Source organism: Macaca mulatta, chromosome X (genome assembly GCF_049350105.2).
Source record: "Macaca mulatta isolate MMU2019108-1 chromosome X, T2T-MMU8v2.0, whole genome shotgun sequence".
NCBI classification, from domain to species: domain Eukaryota; kingdom Metazoa; phylum Chordata; class Mammalia; order Primates; family Cercopithecidae; genus Macaca; species Macaca mulatta.
The window spans coordinates 5,570,755-5,592,595 of NC_133426.1; the positions used below are offsets into that span (position 1 = coordinate 5,570,755).

The 21,841-nt window shown below is 38.0% G+C and overlaps 1 protein-coding gene across 2 annotated transcripts in view; it reads right to left on the reverse strand.

Moving 5' to 3' along the window:
• NLGN4X (neuroligin 4 X-linked) overlaps positions 1-21,841 on the reverse strand; it is a 341,030-nt gene that overhangs the window by 120,324 nt on the left and 198,865 nt on the right. For both annotated transcript variants that reach the window (XM_015126897.3, XM_028842354.2), the window contains exon 3: positions 18,670-18,822. In XM_015126897.3, coding sequence (XP_014982383.1) covers positions 18,670-18,822 — 153 coding nt within the window. The remainder of the gene's footprint in view (positions 1-18,669; positions 18,823-21,841) is intronic.

The following is a 21,841-nucleotide window of genomic DNA, read 5'->3' on the forward strand; positions in this document are numbered from 1 at the left end:
ACAGTTTATATATCCATGGAATACAACTCAATAGTAGTCATAAAAAAGAATGAAATTATGTCTTTTGCAGCAACATGAATGAAACTGGGTGGAAGCCACTATCCTAAGTGAAATAACTCAAAAAGTCCAATACTCATGTTCTTATTTATAAGTGGAGGCTAAACAACAGGTACACGTTAACATACAGAGTAGAGACTACAAAATGTGAGGAGGTGGAAAGAGGAGGAAAGGGCATGAAGGATGAAATACTACCTACTGGATACAGGTTCCGCTATTCAGGTGATGGGTACACTAAAAGCCCAGATACCACCACTATGAATATACCCATATAACAAAACTGAATTTGTAACACCTGTAAATTTATAAACATTTTTTAAGCAAAAAATAAAAGGCAAACAAAAGTGTGTTTTCTTAAAACATGTTATTATTTTGTTCTTAATTTTATTTCTTAAAACATGTATTTTGTTAGTAAGTATATATATTTGCTAACAAAATAGTGGAAGCAAATACAAAATATACCATGTAGCTGTGAGCCCAGGGCCCTGTAAGGGGCATGCTTGCATCATGTAATTTCTGACCATATGACAAATGGAATGGATAGAAGCTAGATACATATACAATTTTCTCCTTTCTACAAGTTCACAGTTTCAAAGAAATTTCTTAAAGTCTTTCCCTGGTCAAAAGCATGGAAATTTAATTATCAGCTCAAGTTTGCTCTGAGATCAAATGGAGACACTGGGGTTGTGAACAGTCAAATTAAATTCTAAGCTAAAATGCCTCTGAAAGTAACAGATAAGGAAGAAGAAAGCCCTGGGAACAGTTTAGTTTAGTCTTCCATGTCAGGATGCTGAGGGGTACATTGACATGTTTTGTTTGATTGTTGTTTAGTTTGTTTATATGATCCTTTCAGGACCTTTTCTACACTTTTTAAAGAAAGCATCCCAGTGAAGTATATGACAACTTCAGACTTCATTTTTCTTCTATTTAAGATGAAATTCACATAACATAAAGTGAACCATTTTAAAGTGTACTGTTCTGTTCAATGGCATTTAGTACATTCGCATTTTTGTGAATCTGTCTCTAGAAATTTTTCATGTTCACAAACTGAAACTCTGTAACCATGACACGCTAATTCCCTACAGTCCTGTTCCAAGCACCAGCAACCACTAATCTATTTTCTGTCTCTGTGAATTGAATCCAAATATCCATCAAATGAAAAATAGATAAACATAATAGAATATGGTCTATCATACAATGGAATAGTATCCAGTCATAAACCAGCATACAGTACTGATTAATACATGCTACAATGTGGATGAACCTTGTAAACCTTGTAAACATTTTATTAGGAGAAAGAAACATGATACAGAGTGTATGATTTCACTTATATGAAATATAAGATTTTGTGAATACACAGAGATGGGTTTTTAAAAGTTACTTTATTTCTGCCACTCAAGTATTACCACGTCCATTCCAATACTGCAGGATATGCAATACTGAACATGCTCTAACATGGTGACGTTACAAAGAGTCAATTAAATCACAGATAACATAATGATTTATTTTATTGTGATACAATATAGATAATATGAAATTCATCATTTTAACTAGTTCTTTGGTGTATAATTGAGTGGCCTTAAGAACAGTCACATTATTGTCCAACTGTCCCCATCATCCATCTCCTGAACATTTTATACCTTTCCAAACTGAAACTCTATCCACCAGGAAATAATTTTCCATTCTCTTCACCTCCCAGCCCCACACAAACACCATTCAACTTTTTGCCTCTGTGAATTTGACAACTCTGCGTCCTCATATTGGTAAAATCATACAGCATTTGTCCTTTTGTGACTAGCTTGTAGCTTATTTCTCTTAGAATGATGTCCTCAAGGTTTATTTATGTTGTAGCATTTATCAGAATTTCCTTTCTTTTAGGGCTGAATAATATTCCATTTCAGCAGTGTGTCTCTGTGTGTGTGTGTACACTTTTTTATCCATTCATCCATCAATGGACAGTTGGCTATTTCAAAAGTTCAGTTTTTAGCTATTGTGGATAACATGGTTAAGGATTGCATATACAAATATCTCTCTGAATTCCTGCTTTCAATTCTTTTGAGTATATACCCAGAGGTAGAATTGTTGGATCACAGATGGTAGCTCTATGTTTATTTTTTTTAGGAACAGCCAAAGGGTTTTCCACAATGACTGTACCATTTTACATTCCCACCAGCAATGTGAAAGAGTTCCAGTTTCTCCACATCTCCATCACAACTTCTTATTTTACGTTTACTTTATTAACAGCCATCCTAATGGATATGATTTCCATGATCTGAAAACATGATTTCTTGTGCATTACTGAGAATGTCAACAATTGAGATTTTCATTGTACTGGCCCAGGCTCCCAAGACTCAACAATGAACGAAACAAACAACAATTCATGCCCTTGAAGGGCTGACATTCTGGTGGGTGGGTACTGATTGGAAGAAAAGCAATTGAGTTGCAGTATAATTGTGGCCAAGATGGTCATAAATTTGATTGGAAATTGGATCCACTTCTGCCACTGTCAAGTTTTGTGACCCTGACCACAAGCCTTCATTTCTTCATTTGTCAAATGTGGTTGGTTGTCCAGGCCCATGGGAACACGTATGACGACATAAACCACTTTCACAACACTGGGGGCCCCTATTTCAGCCAGATCCAAGAGAATCTGCTCTCTGTTCACAGAATGAACACATCTAAATCAAAACACTCTATCCTGCATTTTTCTTCTGTTTTGTCTCTCTTACATTTTCTTTTTAGGTTCTATGGTGATTTGAACTTGAGGCTCAGTTTCAAATGCATTCCATGTCCAGTTATTCCAATGCGATGGAGAATCACAAAGTGAAGCAAGTGGGATATATTGCTAACCATGAATAAGAGGTTGAAATGTCATGTTCTGATTAAGAGCAGTCAATTAGGGCTAATTTCCCATAGGAGTACAGGTAAATATTATCTTGCCTACAACTTGCAGGTGAGTGACTACAAAACTTGCATTTATCTAGCAACCTTCAGTACCATTGTGCTGACTGCTGAGATCAGGAAATATCTCTTTGCTGCCTAGTTAGTGTTGTTCTCATGAATTCGGGGGTGGGAGTGGGGGTGCTTCCTGCTTCTAGACCCCTACCTTTAGACCTCCTGGATCTCCTCTATGAACCTGCAATTTAAAATGGTAGCCCCTAGCTCAATCGGCCTCCAGGACTCTAACAAAGACCCTTCCATCTGTTATAATTGATGAATGGGTCCGTAGTTTAGTGATCCTTCTGTATTAAGTATTTGAATTATACTTTTGGGACAATATGAATATATCAAAATTCTTTTATTTTTTATTTTTATTGATTGACTGATTGATTGATTGTGTGGACAGAGTCTTGCTCTGTCGCCCAGGGTGGAGTGCAGCAGTGGTACAATCTCAGCTCGTAGCAACCTCTGCCTCCCAGGCTCCAGTGATTCTTGGGTCTCAGCCTCCCAAGCAGCTGGGATTACATGTTTGTCATACCATGCCCAGCTAATTTTTGTATTCATAGTTGAGATGGGGTATTGACGTGTTGGCCAGACTGGTCTCAAACTCCTGGCCTCAAGTGATCCACCTCCCATAGCCTCCCAACATGCTGGGATAACAGGCGTGAGTCACTGTGCCCAGTCTCAAATATCTTTTTCTACATCAATTTAGGGATTACTCATTTCGAATCGCAGTAATCTCTATTTACCAAACAACAAGAGGAAGGTTTCAAATTTGAACTTCAAATGAATAAGCTCAGGATAAATTACAGGCAAACACTACTAACTTCCTATCACTGGTATATTCAAAAGTTAAATGAAAATTCCACTGCGAATCAAAGAATAGTAAATGGGACTCATTAATAATATCCTATTTGTACTCTTCCATCCATATCTTAAAAGTGTTTAATAATCTATTAATCTATACTTGCACCAGAACTATTATTCTGCAATATAAAGTATCTCAGAGTCAAAAGGCTTTCCTAAATATGATAATAAAAAGGAAAGAAGTTTTGGTACTATAAAAACCTGCTGTTAATCTTACCCACAAGATACTTTATATTTAAACCAATAAGCTTGCCAACCTGTGGCAAATGAGAGCATTCATGCTGGTCAAAAGTAAGGCAAGTTTATTTCTATTCAAGTGAATGAATCTCTACCAATACCCAACATCTCAAATTCAGAAATATATATATATATACACACACACACATATATATATATACACACACACACATAAACACACACATATGTATCTGCTTCTACAGTAGGAATTTCTGGCATCATCCTAGTAAAATTTTTAAAAGTCTATAGAACTTCTCTATAATGGCCATTTTTATTTTCACCAGTCAAACACTCTGCTGGAGATGCAATAAGATGATATCATCTGAAAGAAAAATCTCTCTCCCGCCGATCAGTCAATTAAGATCTCATGAGGTTTAGGTATCGTTTTTCTCCATCTAGGTCCTGTAATCCATGGCCTAAAGTTGGATCTCACGAGAATATAGGTCCTACCACCAGTAGGGGTCAAGGCAGCGTCTGTGAATCAGACACCATTAACACCATCTTCTGTAGAACACCTGACTTGTCTGAATGTTACGTAATCTTTACTCACCAGTCTTTAAAACCAGGAAAGGATGTTACATGATCTCTTCATGGTACCGTGGGGTGAAGAGAAAGTAAAAACAAAAAATAACACCATCTCACAAATCTGGGGTTCTGGCAAATCAGATATGTTCTAAAGAGAAGGCTATGAAACAGTTGAGTTTGAAAAAAAAAAAAATGAGGCACTACAAGGCCATTCATTGCATTAAAAGTCCATGAGTCGTTTTAAAACTTGAGATATATTTGAATAAGGCCCTTTTTTAAAACCTGCATTAATCTTTGATTTTAATTTTTAGGAACCTCCATTTTCAGATGGCACATGCCCAAATTGCAATTCCAAGGCAGAGCATTAATAAGCATTTGTAATCAGACTTAATAATAGAAGGAAAAGGTGGGAAGAATATAGCAAGGTAAAAGGTTTTGCTTTATATTTATAGCCTGTAATTTAAGAAGGAAGTGTGAAATATAGCTCTGCGTATTGCTGGAGCAAAAGCACAAGTTTTGTGGCCAACGGGGAAAAACGCTTTTACTCCCTGTCAAACTGATGGAGAAGTTTTAAAGGCTCAGGAAATAAACTTTTAGATACTGCATGACTACATTATTTGAAAGCAAAGAGGATGCAAGAAGGAGATGAAGAATCCCAGACTGTCCTCAGATCTTCTTGCCAGAGCGTGGCCTAGCAAGGAGAAAGCCAGGTGGCATCCTGAATACAGTGGCTGTGCACACATATGTAACGAAAACATCTGAAACACCTACATTCATACATATATGTTGCAATAATGATGTGATAGGTGGAGTGGGTTGAGTAATATCCTCCAAAAATACACGTCCACCTGGAAACTCGGAGTGTGGCCCTATTTGAAAATAGGGCCTTTGCAGATATAATTAGTTAAGGACCTGCAGATAAAATTATCCTGAATTGAGGGTATAGCCCTAAATCCAATGACTGGTGTCTGTATAAGAAAAGGAGATGACACATACAACAGAGGGAGGAAGGCCTTGTGAAGATAGAGACAAACACCGAGGCCACCAGAGCTGAAAAGGCAAGAAAGGATGTCTTTCTGGAACCACCCAGGGAAAGGCAGCCCTGCCGACAGGTTTATTTTCAACATCTGATTTCCCAAACTATGAAAGAGTCAATTTCTCTTGTTTAAAGCCGTCACATTTGTGGTCATTTGTTATGGCTGCTCTAGAAAACTAATAAATGGAGATTACAGGATCATTTAGAAAACAGGCCAGCCAATTGCAAAATTCAGCAGAACTCTTAGAAAACCATGGTTTATGGTCTTTTCATAATGAGACATTTAAAATACCAATGAAAAGACCTAAAGAAAAAAAAATTCTACCATAGAGCTCTACTGTTTTGCTTTTATAACTTTCACAATCTGTTAAAACTATAAAGATACGTAGATTTTTGTAAACTACAGGTTTCAATTCAAGATCAAATGCATGCCACAAATATAAAATATCTCCATTCCAGCTAACCTATGTGTAATGAATTATGATACAGGTATACATAGATATTTCGGGGAACATGGAATCTTCAGTGTTTGTGAAAAAGAAACAGCTGCTAAGTGTAAAGAGTGGAAATAAACACGGTTTACATGAAACTGGGCATTCACTGATTTTGAGAATCAGGAGTTCACTCAAACTAAAAAAAAAAAAAAAGTGTATGAGTAAACAGATTCGCTCCTTTTTTAATTAGCTCGCATTTTGCAATTTGGAGCCAAAAATCCTGCAACGGCTAATCGTCCATAAAGTGCTTATTGTCTGGTAGATACTAGGGACAGAAAGGTAGTATGAGCTACGATCACAGCCCTCAAGGACCTTAGAAACTGGTGTCAGGAAGCACACCTACAATTCCAGCATTTTGGGAGGCTGAGGCCGGTGGATCACCTGAGCCCAGGAGTTCATGACGGGCCTGGGCAACATGGTGAAAACCCCTCTCTAAACAAATATAAAAATTAGCTGGGCATGGCGGTACATGTCTGTAGTCCCAGCTTCTCAGGAGGGTGAGATAAGAGGATGGATTGAACCCAAGAGGTTGGGACTTCAGTGAGCTGTGATCATGACACTGCACTCCAACCTATCTGAGAGAGCGAAGCCTCATCTCTAAAATAAAATAAAAACAAATCAATTTAAAAAAGTGAACATCCTGGCCAGGCACAGTGACTCATGCCTGTAATCCAAGCACTTTGGGAGGCCAAGGCGAGCGGATCACGAGGTCAGGAGATCGACATCATCCTGGCCAACATGGTGAAACCCCATCTCTAGTAAAACACACAAAAAAATTAGCCAGGGCATGGTGGTGCGGGCCTGTAGTCCCAGCTACTCGGGAGGCTGAGGCAAGGGAATCGCCTGCACCCGGGAGGCGGGGGTTGCAGTGAGCCGAGATCGCGCCATTGCCCGGCAGCCTGGCAACAGAGCAAGACTCCATCTCAAAAAAAAAAAAAAAAAAAAAGTGAGGATCTTAAGATGAGAACTTACCCCAGTTCACCTGGATGAATCCAGGTAATCATAATGTTTTTTTGTTTGTTTCTTTTTTAAGATGGAGGGTTAGAAACAGAGAATGAGATCTAAGATATGTAGCCAGTTTTCAAAAGAAGACAGACAGACCAAGGAAATGGATTCTCTCTTCGAATGCCAACACATTTGGGACTTTTAGCACCCAGAACTGTGAGATAATAAATCTGCATTGCTTTTAATTCCCTAGAGTTAACATTAGAGTTATAACAAGTTGTGATAACTTGTTATAGCAGCAATAGGAAAGAAACAAATACAGATAGAAAGAAAGGGATGTTTTTAGTGAAGGAGAGAGTCATCAAGAACTCCAAATGGTTCTGGAAAATCAAAATCAAAATTCAAAATTTTCCAGCAAATTGAACCCTGAGAGTGCAGAGTGCAAGGCACTAATGGAAATGATAAGCAGTTTCATGGAGTAGAAGGGGCTAAATTCTGATCGAAATGGGTTCAAGAGACAGAAACAAGAAAAACAGTGCACCCAGACAGGATGTCAACTTTTTTGTTGTTTTGAGGGCATAGGGGCCATTATTTTGCCTACTACAGTGTCGAGAATACTTCAACCTCTCAATTTTCTTGCTACCATAGTAGATGCACTCTGCTTATTGTTTTTCATCTTTCCACACTCTAACTATTGGAGGGTTGAAGGCTCTGGGTCTTAGAACTTTTCTGCACACTCTCTCACATAGAAATCTTGTTCAGTTTCTTGGACTTTAAATACAGAATGCGACGACATGCAGCTTGGTCCTCTCCCCTAAACTCCAGACTCACATCTATCTGCCCACTCTCTTTGTCTGTTTGATGATTAATACGGGATTCAAATTTAATATGCCCAACCTTGATCTCCTCATCCCCTAAACTTATTCCTCCTATGGTCTATTTCTTTTCTTTTCTTTTTACTTTTTTTTTTTTTGAGATGGAGTTTCACTCTTGTTGCCCAGGCTGGAGTGCAGTGGTGCGATCTTGGCTCACTGCAACCTCTGCCTCCTGGGTTCAAGCGATTCTCCCACCTCAGCCTCCCGAGTAGCTGGGATTACAGGCACCCGCCACCATGGCTGGCTAATTTTTGTATTTTTAGTAGAGACGGGATTTCACCATGTTGGCCAGGCTGGTATTGAACTCCTGACCTCAGGTGATCCACCGTCTCAGCCTCCCAAAGTGCTGGGATTATAGGTGTGAGCCACCACACCCGGCCATATGGCCTATTTCTTGTTGTTCTCAAAGTATACTTCTAAATTGGCCAGTATTGTCCTGGAATCTTCTCATTCTCTGCCACCCTGTATCCAATCTATCAGCAAATCCTGTTGGATCTGCAAGACATTCAAAACAACCTTTTTCTTTTCTTTTTTTTCTTTGCATTCTCACTGGTACTGCCTTGGTTTAAGCTAGTATTATTTGGTTATAATTTAGTCCCTAGGATAGGAAAATTACTTTGCACCTGTATGATTTATCCTCTAGGGTTCATTTCCATAAAGCTAATAACTTATTAATCTTGGATTGGACAAAAATAAGACAATTCTACTAGAACACAGCACATTTGTTTTTGTATCACTGCTGTCGTGCATGTACATATGTGCATATTCATGCTTCTTGTAGAACTGCCTGTGCTATTACAGGCTTGTAGGCAAATGTCAGGGGAAAAAAAGCTGCAGGCCAGAATATGTATAGTAGTCTTACTTTGTTTAAACTTTATGAGTAATTTGTGGGGTACTTGAGATGTTTTGGTACAGGCATGCAGTGCATAATAATCACATAGTCTTTAAACATTCCGCTCAGATTGCCTTTTAGAAATTTTTCCATTATCCTACTCGAAAGGACTAATTTCCTTGAATATATGCAGATACTGACAGAATTATCACCAGAATCCTAATTCCAATGTACTTGAATTTGGCTCTCAATTTCAATGCTTATCCCTGGAACTTTCCATCATCCCTTGGGATACTCATCATACTCTTATTTTCATTTAGAGCACAACTTACGTCCTTCTGTCCCCAAGGAGAAAGAGGGCACGTCATCCTCATCGACTAAAAATGATCAACCTTTCACATACTGGATGAGAAGCAAAATGAAGAAAACAGGCTGAAGAGAGAAAGGGATGGTGTCTTTTAGAATTAAGAATCTTAAGAGACTGTTTTGAATGCAAAACTTTCAAATCCAGAACATTTTTAAGGCCTATTCTCTGTGACTACTAACTCATGCTCAAATGACATTCTACATTCAATTAACTGGGAATTATATATTGATGGAATAGATACTTCTGTGAGTTTTGTTTGAATATTTTGACTTCTAAATATGGTTTTGCATGTAAAAATAAAATTTCAGCTTCTTTAAAGAAATCCTGAATCATTTATAAATAAATCAAGGAGAGTCTCCACAGCATGACAGAGGCCGGATGATACTTTTGTGTATTTGGGATTGGAAAAAATAAGTCTTTGAAGAGAAATCTGCACTCCCATGTTCACTGCAGCACTAATCACAACAGCTGAAATATGGAATCAACCTGAATGGCCATCATTAGATGAATGAATAAAGAAAACGGTGCTTATACACATAAGGAACTATTATTCTACCTCAAAAAAAGGAACGAAATTGTGTCATTCAGGACAATATGGATGAACCAGAGGACATTATGTTAAGTGATACAAGCCAGACACAGAAAGACAAATATCACATCATCTTACTTATATGTGGAATCTAAAAAAGTCAAGCTTACAGAAGCAGAGAGTGGAATGTTCTCTTACAGAACTTGAAGCTTGAGGTGGAGAAGAAAAGGGAGATGTTGGCCAAAGGTTACAAAGTTTCAGTTAGCAGGAAAAAGTTCAAAAGATCTGTACAATATGGCAAACATAGTTGAATCACAAGGAATTGAATATGCGAACATATCTAAGAAAGTAGATTTTAAGTGTTTGCACCACAAAAACAAGCATTTGAAGTAATGCACTTGTGAATTAGCTCGATTTAGCCATTTCTCAATGGATACATATTTCAAAACATCACTTTGTACATGATCAATATATTCAATTCTTATTTGATGACTAAATGAATACATTAGGGATAAAAGCACTAAACAAAGAACATTCTTTTCTACCTTGTCTCCACTCCTCCGTTGATTTTCTTTTGAGTCTTTTTTAAAAATTTGAGACAGGGTTTCACTCTGTTGCTGAGACTGGAGTGCAATCACAGCACACTGCAGCCTCGAACTCCTAGGCTCAAGCAATCCTCCCGCCTCAGCCTTTCAAGTAGCTGGTATACCAGGCATACATCACTACATCTGGCTAATTTTTCTTTTTCCTTCCTTCTTTTCTCTCTCTCCCTCTCTTTCTTTCTGAGACAGGGTCTCACTATGTTGTCCAGGCTGATCTTGAACTCCTGGCCTCAAGGGATCCTCCCACCTTGGCCTCCCAAAGTGCTGGGATTACAGGTGAGAGCCACTGTACCCAGTCTTCCCCTGATTTTCCTTGCCCAATAAATACCCTTCCGTCTGATGTCTCGCTTATTGTTGGGTCAGCTGAGGACCGGGGAGCCTCTTTGCTCTGCTGTTCCCATCAACTCTTATGTCAATGGCACCTTCCTGGTGAGAGAGTCCTTATCCCACTGCAGTCACCCCCATCTCTGCTCCATTTGCCTCTGAGGTCCTAAGGACAAAGCACTCATCCTTCATTTCCCTTGATCTTCCCATCCTGAATAAATCCAATGAATGCAGTGGGCTTTTGAGCCACTAGGAGGCAGAAGAGGAAAGTCCAAGCAAATGATCATTCTGAGAGCAAAAAACGCGATCCTGGTTTTGTTTGCCCCACAAAAGATCTATCCACACCTATCAATCTGCAGCCACAACAACCATGGGATTACAGTGTTTCCAAGTGTGTATTCAATGCATCAAAACCTCATTATAAAGAAGATGACGATGAAAAACAAGACATTGTGTTTGTTTTTTTTTTTTTTCAAAGTGTCTTGGTTTTCCTTTATCTGATAATTTTTGGATTAGAGGTTGCCCTGTCTTCTCCAATGTGTTCATTCTATTACTGTGTTATCTACAGCATGGACCCCTGCCAACTCTCCAGGCTGGCTTTACCGATAACATCTGCCACCCAACCCACAAAGAGTCTTATTCTAAAGGCTCCCATTCTTTCTTCCACCTTTTGCTACTTCCTGGGTTTGAGTGCTCACACACACCATTCATCTTGTCTCAGGATTTCACTTTCTCACCCTTCTCTCATGCTTCTTTCACGTCTTTACTTTTGTTTATGTATTTCTCACTAAGTGCAATGCTTAACTTTCCTTTCTCCTCATTTAACTTTTTGCAGTGTTTTGTTTTAGTAATGCCTGGGTCCTCTTTTCAGACAGAGAGAGGGAATTCTTCCAGTCAAAGTCAGCCATTTAGAGATATCAAATCAGGGGGAATCTGAGACATTTTGGTTAGAGGAAGAGAGGAAAGGTATGCTAATGAAACCAGGAGAGTGGCATCAAGGTGTGCTGACTCTCCAAAAAGGAAATTATGCTTTCTTTTTTAGCATATATGCTTATGAAGTTTTGATTTGATATAAAAGATGTGTTCCATTTATCATTTCAAATAAAATCCTTCATAAAGCATTAAAAAAGAAAAGAAATATTGTTAGAAAAAAGAAATAAAATGGCAAATGTACCAAAAATAGAGCAACTCCTCTAACTTCTAAAGAGGAGAAGAACTTACAGGCCATTTATAAGATAGCTTGACATTTTTCAGCAGATGTGCTTCAGGGAAATTATAGGGACCCATTGAATTCCCACTAATGTCAGATGCATGTCACATAAATGCAAATCCATGGAATTCGGCTGTAACTCTTGGGTAGAACGTATTAGTCCTCTCTTCTAATGATTTCCAGGCTTCTTTTGTTGAGTGGAATATTATACGGCTCACACATATCACAAAACTATAAAGGTGAGACGACTGGCTGATGTTGCAAGAATACTTCAGAGCTCAGCCCACCCTCCCTCAATTTCAGAGGAAAACCCTACAAGGGAGACTAGAAGAGGGAAAGCGAACACATTATTAGGCTGAGCGAATGCATATGGGTTAAGTCACCCAAATTATGACTACAAATGCTGTTTCTGCTATGCACGTCAGTTGCTTTTATATCAAACCACTTCTGTCTTATATTTAGTTATGACTCCAAAGCTCCTAATAGGTTTATTCAATGAATGGTCTTAAAGAGAAAGACAACTTCAGGAGACCATGACACAACCTACCCTAAGATGACAATTTTCAGGATAGCTATAATATCTGAAAAATTTTAAGAAATGCACCGAAATGATCATTTGACTCAATTTATGCACACGAGACAGCAAGCAGGCAATGACATGGGAACTGGGGGTTGGACATCAAATTTGCTGATGAAGCACTAGTTCTACAGCACTGAAGAGTTTTGATGTGACAAATGCCATTGCTGTGGTTAATGCCACCATCACCGTGAACCAAAGCAAACCAGTATTGATTGAATGGAAATCAACCAGCCTTCAAGGACCCACTCTGAGGAACTTAAAAATACACTGTAAGCATCTTATCACAACTGTGTATCCTGATCAGCAGTAAGAACTTTTTTCGCATAATGATAAAAGCTACATCTGATGCTAAAGTGATATTCAATCTCTTCACTCATTCCATGGTTTACTAATTCATACTTGACATTAATTAACAAGACTCTGGATGCATTCTGAGTGGTAAGTCAGAGCTCTGGCTTCAGTTAGACCTGGGTTTCAGTCCCTGCTCTGACTGCTGGAAGGTGTGATGCCATGAGTAAATCCCATCACTTCAAAGCCTTCGTCTCCTCATAGGTGGGACACAAGGTTAACTCTGCCAAGGGAGTTTATGAAGATTAAATGAACTAATATCTGCCAGTCACACAGAGGCACACAATGAGTTGATGTTACATAGTTGGAACTCTTTCGAAGCAACAATTAATTTCAGCATACATGAAGCATGAAGTCATAGGATGACCAAAAAGGTGATAGTATCATGTGAGCTATATGGAAATACATATTTAAATGGAGGCAGATGAAATCCAGTACAGGTGCAGACTTGCACTTGGAGACAGTTGGAAGGGGGAAGGTAAGAATAAGTTCCAGGTGTTTCCATCAAAAAGCATGAGCAAGATGCATTCTCTTTTACATTGAAGGTTGTTGGACTACTATGAATGAGAAAAAAAAAAAACAAACCAGATTTGGGAGAACTCAAGTTATCGTAAAGTAAGGAGCTAAGATGGAGAGAAGAGTATTTACTGATTGAGTAATGACCTTACAGGAATTCAGATTTATCAGATTATCCTCTACAGTTTCTGTCTGGAGGTGATTGTTCTGAAAGTTTATTACCTGGATTAATGTCTAATCTTCTTAGGGGTAAATGATACGTATGGATGTTGTGAGGTGAATGGGTGATAGCGCATAGGTACTCAAGTAGGTAGGTGAGACCAGGCAAATGCCCAGCATGTACAGCTGAGCAAGGATTTTGCTGGCTTCTGAGCAGACAGGAACACCATACACCCTGGGAATGACTAAGCTGAGAGGTACTGGTGAACTTCAGCTTTTCCAAATTCTTGAATATATATATGTCAGAGACGTTTGAACCAGAGCGCCTCCATCTTGAATAGGAGCTGGGTAACGTAAGGCTGGGACCTACCGGGCTGCATTCCCAGGAGGTTAGGCATTCTTAGTCACAGGATGAGATAGGAGGTCAGCACAAGATACAGGTCACAAAGACCTTGTTGATAAAAGGATTCGGTAAAAAAGCCAGCCAAAACCCACCAAAATCAAGATGGCAACTAGAGTGATATCTGGTCGTCCTCACTACTCATTATACGCTAATTATAATGCATTAGCATGCTAAAAGACCCTCCCACAAGCACCATGACAGTTTACAAATGCCATGACAATGTCAGGAAGTTACCCTATATGGTCTAAAAAGGGGAGGAACCCTTTTTAGGAGTTGCCACCCCTTTCCTGGAAATCTCATGAATAATCAACCCCTTGTTTAGCATATAATCAAGAAATAATCATAAAAATAGCCAACCAGCAGCCCTCGGAGCTGCTCTGCTTATGGAGCATCATTCTTTATTCCTTTACTTTCCTAATAAACTTACTTTCACTTTACAGATTTGCCTCCAATTCTTTCTTGCACAAGACCCAAGAACCCTCTCTTAGGGTGTGGATTAGGATCCCTTTCTGGTAACATACACGCCTTTCTAGTGACAAGGGTGTACAACAGAACACATAAGAAATCCGTTTACAGAAGTGTAGCTTCTTTAAAAACAAACTGAACACCAATTCAATCAGAAGACATTTCATGTAGATATAAATAATTACTTTATAGCTATGATGATATGTCTCAATTTGCCTGGAACAATCCCATTTTATTGATAGCACATGAGCAACTCTCAAACATGTCCTGGATTGGATCATAAATTGTATGGCCAATGGCTAGCAAGACTGTATAGCACACTTCTGATTATTAAAAAAATAGCAAACATGATGATCTTCTGATTTATTTAACATCTAGGAGTGTCTTGTAATGATTTTTTTAAATTAACATGGTTCAGTCTGGATGCCAATATTTGATAGATATTAGCCATTAGAGATTGGGTCAGCTACAATTCTTACTGTGGATAAACAGTAGTATTAATACAATGTATAATGATATTAATAACACTAGAAATTGTAGTGTGACTGGGTATAATGGTTGCTGCTGAGAATCTATGAAACTTCATCTACATGAGTGCATTAAACCTTTTTTAAAGGTTATTTTTTGGCCGGGTGCAGTGGCTCACGCCTGTAATCCCAGTACTTTGGGAGGCCGAGGCGGGTGGATCTCCTCAGGTCAGGAGTTCGAGACCAGCCTGACCAAATGGCAAAACCCTGTCTCTACTAAAAATACGAAAATTAGTGGGACGTGGTGGCGGGCGCCTGTAATCCCAGCTACTGTGGAGGCTGAGGCAGGAGAATCGCTTGGACCCGGGAGGCAGAGATTGCAGTGAGCCGAAATCGTGCCACTACACTCCAGCCTCGGCAATAAGAGCGAGACTCCATCTCAAAAAAATAAAAAAATAAATAAATAAGTTTTTTTTTATCGACAAGTAATTGTACAGATTATATATTAATGAGGTATTTTGAACCATGGAACTTTTATACTGTACAACAACCTTGCAAGGGAGAGACCACTGCCAGTACTACACCTAAGGAAAGAGTCTCAGGAATCGCTAGCTGACTTTCTCACGGTGGGGGTAGAGGAAAGATGTTAGCTCCTGTCTGTCTCCAGCTGCAATCTACATTCTTTCCAAAGCCAGCATTCCGCTTCTATTATGGGCATGTTTCATGTTTTTAATCCTCTCTTTTGGGTAACAGAAAATAGCATTTGTTACTCCATAAAAAAAAAATCTTAAAACAATATTTTTCCATTCCTCAGGTAGGAAGATAACATTTATGCATTTATGACTTTTATTGGAAGAAAAAGAACTCAAAGAATATTTCAACCTTTTGCCTAAAATTGTATCTACTTGTATGAAATGCACTCACTGAAATGATCATTGCAGCGCCTGCTGTGTATTTTATTTGCTCATCTTTTTAAATATCTGAATGCCAAAGGTTTAAAAACATTTTTTCAAGACCGATAATAGGAGTTTCCTGCAAACAAAAAGTAAATGCCGCCTAGCCGTTTTCAAGAGGACAGTAGTAAATGCAAGATCCATGATAAAAACCAATGCAGTCACATTTTAAAGTCTCTATCGTCCTGTAAAATCAGCAAACTTGGCACATTTCATTCCATCAAATGAAAGGGGGTCTGTAGTGTGCTTGGCTGTTCCACACTAGCTCATTGGAGGAATGTAAATAGACCAGCACAGAGATGCTAAATCGCTTCTTTTATTTCTTCCCCACCAATTTTACAGCTCTCTGTTATCTCATGACTTTTAAAAACTCTCCATAACAAAAAGTAGACTTACAATTTTTCAATTAGTTTTTCTTTCCTCTAAAAAAAGTGTGTATAATTTCCAGGCTAATTTGCAAGATGTGCAATTGATTCATGAAGGGACAAAACTGATGAAAAATCAGTGTAGAGTTGCTTGATACAACTGAGCTTTAGGGAGAAAAGGAGATCAATTTCTTTCGAAACTCAATCTTATCAGACACATCAATCCATCACACATGCAACAGAATAGTCTGTGATTCCAGCAAAGCAAGAATTTTCTCGATGCCCACTGCCTCCTTCAGAAAAGGATGCCCAAGCTTTCTTCCGTGTGGCCCTGCTACAGGCAGTGCACACACTGCTCCCTTTGAAGAAGGCCTGTGCAGTACCCTCACACGTACTTTCCTCCTTCCACCTCTTTGTCAGAATGGACCTTTTGTAAAACATCAAGAAGCACAATTTCCTGTTTCCAACACTAGTAGTCAAAGCAACTCTCCAGCGCCTCTGAAAAATACTCAGTGAAGCATGCAATTATCGCTATGCAAAGGTTCAGACACATTATTCTGCCAAGATGTGGCTCACAGAAAACTACAAAAATTATAGGAAATAAAGCCAACGATATAATAAGTTTTTTGACACTAAAAGGTTTTTTGGTGGTGTTTATTTTCTTCAACGCAGAAACCAGTCTGGAACCTTGAGTTCTTTATCAATGTTTCAAAAGACATACCTTTAGCAACACCTGTGACTGACTTGCATTTCAAAGTAATAAATGCATTTCTCCTAACGTTTCTTACACCACCTCTTAGGGTTTCTCAGCAGTTCACCACCTCTTAGGGCTTCTTACAGTGAACGTTTTCACATAGGGAAAAAAAAAAACACTCAGAATGAAATGAAGTCATCTGATTGAAAATAAAATATTCTTGGCAATATTTAACTATTTGAAGAAAACACTTTTAGTCATATTTCTTGTTTGAGAGACCTCCTTTAGTCCATTTTATTTTGTTTTTTATTTTAACTAATTATTTTATTGTTTATTTATTTTATTTATTTATTTATTTTTTGAGAAAAGTCTCGCTCCATTGCCCAAGCTGGAGTGCAGTGGTGCTATCTCTGCTCATCGCAACCTCAGCCCCCTGGGTTCCAGAGATTCTCCTGCCTCAGCCCCCTGAGTAGCTAGGATTACAGGCACCTGCCATCAGGCCCGGTTAATCTTTGTATTTTTAGTAGAGACTGGGTTTCACCACTTTGGCCAGGCTGTTTTCGAACTCCTGACCTCAAGTGATCTGCCTGCGTGGGCCTCCCAAAGTGCTGGGATTATAGGCGAGAGCTACCATGCCTGGCCTCCATTTTATTTTGTATTTCATATTGTATCATAATCACACTGCAACCAATATACACATCTCTCTCATGGCTAACTTGTTAAAAATTTTATTTTCTACACCACTTCAATGCATTTTTGCCTGGAAAACAAATGTTTTTACATAGGTCTAGGAATATTATTTGCAAACTAACCAACACCAGGAAAGGCCATCTCAGAAGGTACTGAAATCTTACCCTGAAGACGTATAATTTTCCAACCTACAATTAAAAGAAGATGAATGACGGTCGGGCGCGGTGGCTCACGCCTGTAATCCCAGCATTTTGGGAGACTGAGGCGGGCAGACCACGAGGTCAGGAATTTGAGACCAGCCTGGCCAATATGGTGAAACCCCGTATCTATTAAAACTACAAAAATTAGCTGGGCGTGGTGGCATGAGCCTGTAGTTCCAGCTACTTGGGACGCTGAGGCAGAAAAATCACTTGAACCCAGGAGGCAGATGTTGCAGAGGCTGCAGTGAGCCGAGATTGCGCCACTGCACTCCAGCCTGGGCGACAGAGTGAGACTCTGTCTCAAAGAAGAAAAAAAAAAGAAGGAAAGAAAAGAAATGAAATATCAAAACATGGAGGAACTAAACTTGAATTTCCATGTATTCAGCCTTTAATCATAGATCATCAATGGAACAAAAGCCAACTAACAGCTAAGTTTCCTTGCATGCAAATGCAATGGAACCAAAACAACAGATCTTCCAAAGGCTCAACATAATCAGTTAGAGAATTGGATAAGATATTTTCCTCCACACAATATACTGATTCATAGAATGACATAACCAGAAAAGAAAGCTAAGATCTATGGCCATTCCCAACCATGATATCACCAAATATGTGTTCATTGTACAGGTCTATGTAGACAAACATATATTCATTGAACTCCAAGGGAGAAACATACTTTAAATAAAATTTCGTTTCATCTTGAAGATCTTAAAGTCTGCATTGTTTTGAGGAGGGATTCAGGTTCCACAAAATAAAATTATTGGATCAGAAATTGCAAGCTAAAAAAAAAAAATAAAACAATAAAATGACCATGTTGCATGAAGGTAGTAAAAGGAATAAACATATCTGATCACATAAAGTAAATACCGTAAAGTGGAATTAACCAGGAACTGGAATAACAGGATTCAAATCCACGAGCCCTGTCAAAATAAGAAGTGGACCTTTCATGTTTCCTGTTGCTCAGTCATTTACATGATGAAATCACTTACCTAGTATTCCCAGACGGTAGTTAATAGTGATCACGATGACATTTCCGTAGCTGGCCAAAATGCTGCCGTCAATCATGTTGCCGGTGCCCTCCATGTAAGATCCCCCATGGATATAGACCATAACCGGCTTCTTACTGTTCTGATCATGAATATCTGGAAAAAAAAGCCAAGTAAGGAAACACAATAAAGAATCACACTGACTCACCAATGCTCAATTAAGAACAAAGGAGATTCACTGATTTCCCTATTTTGACTTGAATTAAGCACATTTATTTTTATGGATGATATGACCCTTGATAAGAGTTTCTAAGGAAAATGATCAGTGCTATTACGTTTTCTATTTATGGAAATGGTATTTTAAGAAGCATACAGACATTTGGCATCCTCTGCTCATGTAAGCTTCTATATATATCTAAAGCACTAAAAGAAATGGTTTTAGGTAAAGTACACATTTCCTAAATTTTGCTCAAACCCTAAAATGTGATTTAAATTGAATAAACACATGGAATCCTTGACAAAATATATTTTATATTCTAATTAAGTATAAAATCAACTTCAAAATTATAATTAATTTTAATATAGTTGCATCTTAGTTTGCAGGTGAGTGTACAGATTCATCTTCAATTTAACAATAAAAACATAAGAGTAGTCGTGAAGCTATAAACTATCAATAAGGGACAGATAATGACAAGAAAGCAAAATCAATAGTTAAAAATTAACAGAACAGAAATAAGGAGAAAAAAGGAAGGATGTCTAAGCAAATGTCTTTGTTCCAGTGATTACAGTAACATACTAACATACTTAAGTGACAAAAATAAAAGAGATGCAATAAAAAATGGCAAAATAATCCAAATTATTTGAATGCTTTATATTTTCACAGGGACTATAAACTCCCATTGTGACTTGCAACCAAAAATTCCTCTTAATAATTTACTTTATTATTTAAATTAACAATGATGTAAAAACAATGATCTGTGATGATAGGAAGCTGGGGACCATCTGTAGGGCCTGCTTTGTGAAAAGTTATGATTAAATAAACTGTTTATAACATTAATCAGCAATTAGGGCTACATTTAATCTTTAGAAGACTGACCTCACCTATAAATATTTCTGGATACAGATATGTGTGTGTGTGTGTGTGTGTGTACAAACAATTTAAATATCTTTGTTACTAAAAGAAAACTCAAGTATGTATGCATATTGATTTCCAATTTTTTCTTCAATAAAGTTTTTTTTCCTCATAATTCGCAGGGACACTTTTGAGATATTGGAAAAGAATTCTGAGGATATGAATTACCATCGTTTGGACGGTGGCTCCAATTTGAATGAATTACGATCACAATTTTCCTGGGTGTACACAGAAGACATGACATACCCACTGGTCACAGTAAAGCACACAAAACAGTGTCAAGTTACCCAAGTATTTCTTTGCAGATATTTAATCCACGGCAGAAAAGTGGCTTTTATTTCTCATATTAAATTCAAATATAAAGTAAAAATCTTCTATTAATCATTTATTCATCATATACTACGGGAAATGTCTTCTGCTATATGAATAAGAAATGGCTTTTCTCCTGATCCACTGCTTCTTTCTGATTCCTAATTTGCTGTTTTTGGCCTCATTTCTTTTACCATTACCAGCAGTTGTCTAGTAAATTGTGGAAAAAAGGGTAAGTAGAGATTTTGAAGGGCTGCTTTAAAGTCCACCCTTGGAAAACATATGAGATTAACATCTCTAACCTTTCATAAAACATAGAACAAGACTCTCTTGACCTTGTGGAAGTAATAACCAGTTGTCATATTAATCATGAAAATTAGATGGCATTTCAATGGTAATAAAGATTCACTGGGAACATTGTGAAAACAGGTCCTAATTATCAAAGGGAAATGTATTAAAAAGAGAAAGCCAAACAGGATGCAAATTATAGCAGTATAAGGTATGAGACAACAAAAGTTTATTTCATTTTTATGTATTTGCTCAATGCTGATAAAATGTCAGGCATTCAGAAGCCCTTATCAAAGAAGGGGCTACCTGAAGCAGGTGTAGATTTTGATCTTCCATGGCCATCAGAATTGAGATCTCTCAGAGAGCTACTTGAGGCAGTGACAGCCCTATGAGCTCAGTAAAAATACTACTATTCAAAATGTTAAGGGAAGACTGGGCATGGAAAGGGTGTTGGCAAGATTTCTTTTCTTGGAGAACAGTTGATTTATGAAGATAAGCAAGGCGGGGAGCAACTACAAGAATTGGTCAAAAGACCCTGTCATGGACGTTGGTCTTGACCAGCAAAGATAATTCAGGACTCACTTTTGGGCTTTAAATTGCCTTTCAGACAGAGACCCAAAGGTCCAGCCAGGGCCTTAATGGAGCTCCATGCATTTTGCTTCCCAGACGGGAAAAATGTGCTTTTAGCTAATCCTATAGAGCCTTACCAATGAAGAAGGGCTTGCTTCAGTACTTTTTTTGTTGCTTCCCCTCTTTTAAAAAAAAATCATTTCTGGTACAGAAAGGGCAGAAAAACAGCGTGCAAGTTGTCTGCATGAGTACCTCAGACCTACCATCTTTTAAAAAAAATCCTTTCACTTCTGGTAGATAATGTGTTGAGCAATTTGGTAGCCTTAAGAAGAAACTTCACAGCAACAAAACATTTTAAGGAGAAAAACGTTTTCAAAAAAAGCCGTAGTGTAAAAAGAATAGCTAGCTTTTTGTCCTTTCTCAGTTCTGAGATACTCTTATCTTTTTTTTTTTTCCTTTAAATGCTGTAAAAGGCAGTCCTGAAAGCATCAGGACTCGTTAACAACAGCATCTCGTTAAAACACTTTTTGGTGTACTTCACTGTGAGAAGATTATCAGAAATCTATGTTGGAATCAATATGTTTGTGAAGAAAAAAAAACTGATATTTCAGCCCCCCCTCAAAAAAAAATATTCTAAGGTGCTGCAGAGTTTTGCAGTTTATAAAAATAATTAAGAAGACCAAAGCTCCAAAGTAGCATATCAACTTACAAAATAACATTTGGAAGGAAGAAAAAAGACTATACATGCATGTTTTAAAATTCCATTTTCTCTTCTTGTGACCAAGCCAAAAAAAAAAAAAAGATGGGCTTCTCTGTAAACAGTAGTTCATTACTCTTTTCATGTTTAGAAACAATGTTTATACTTCTCAGAGTGAT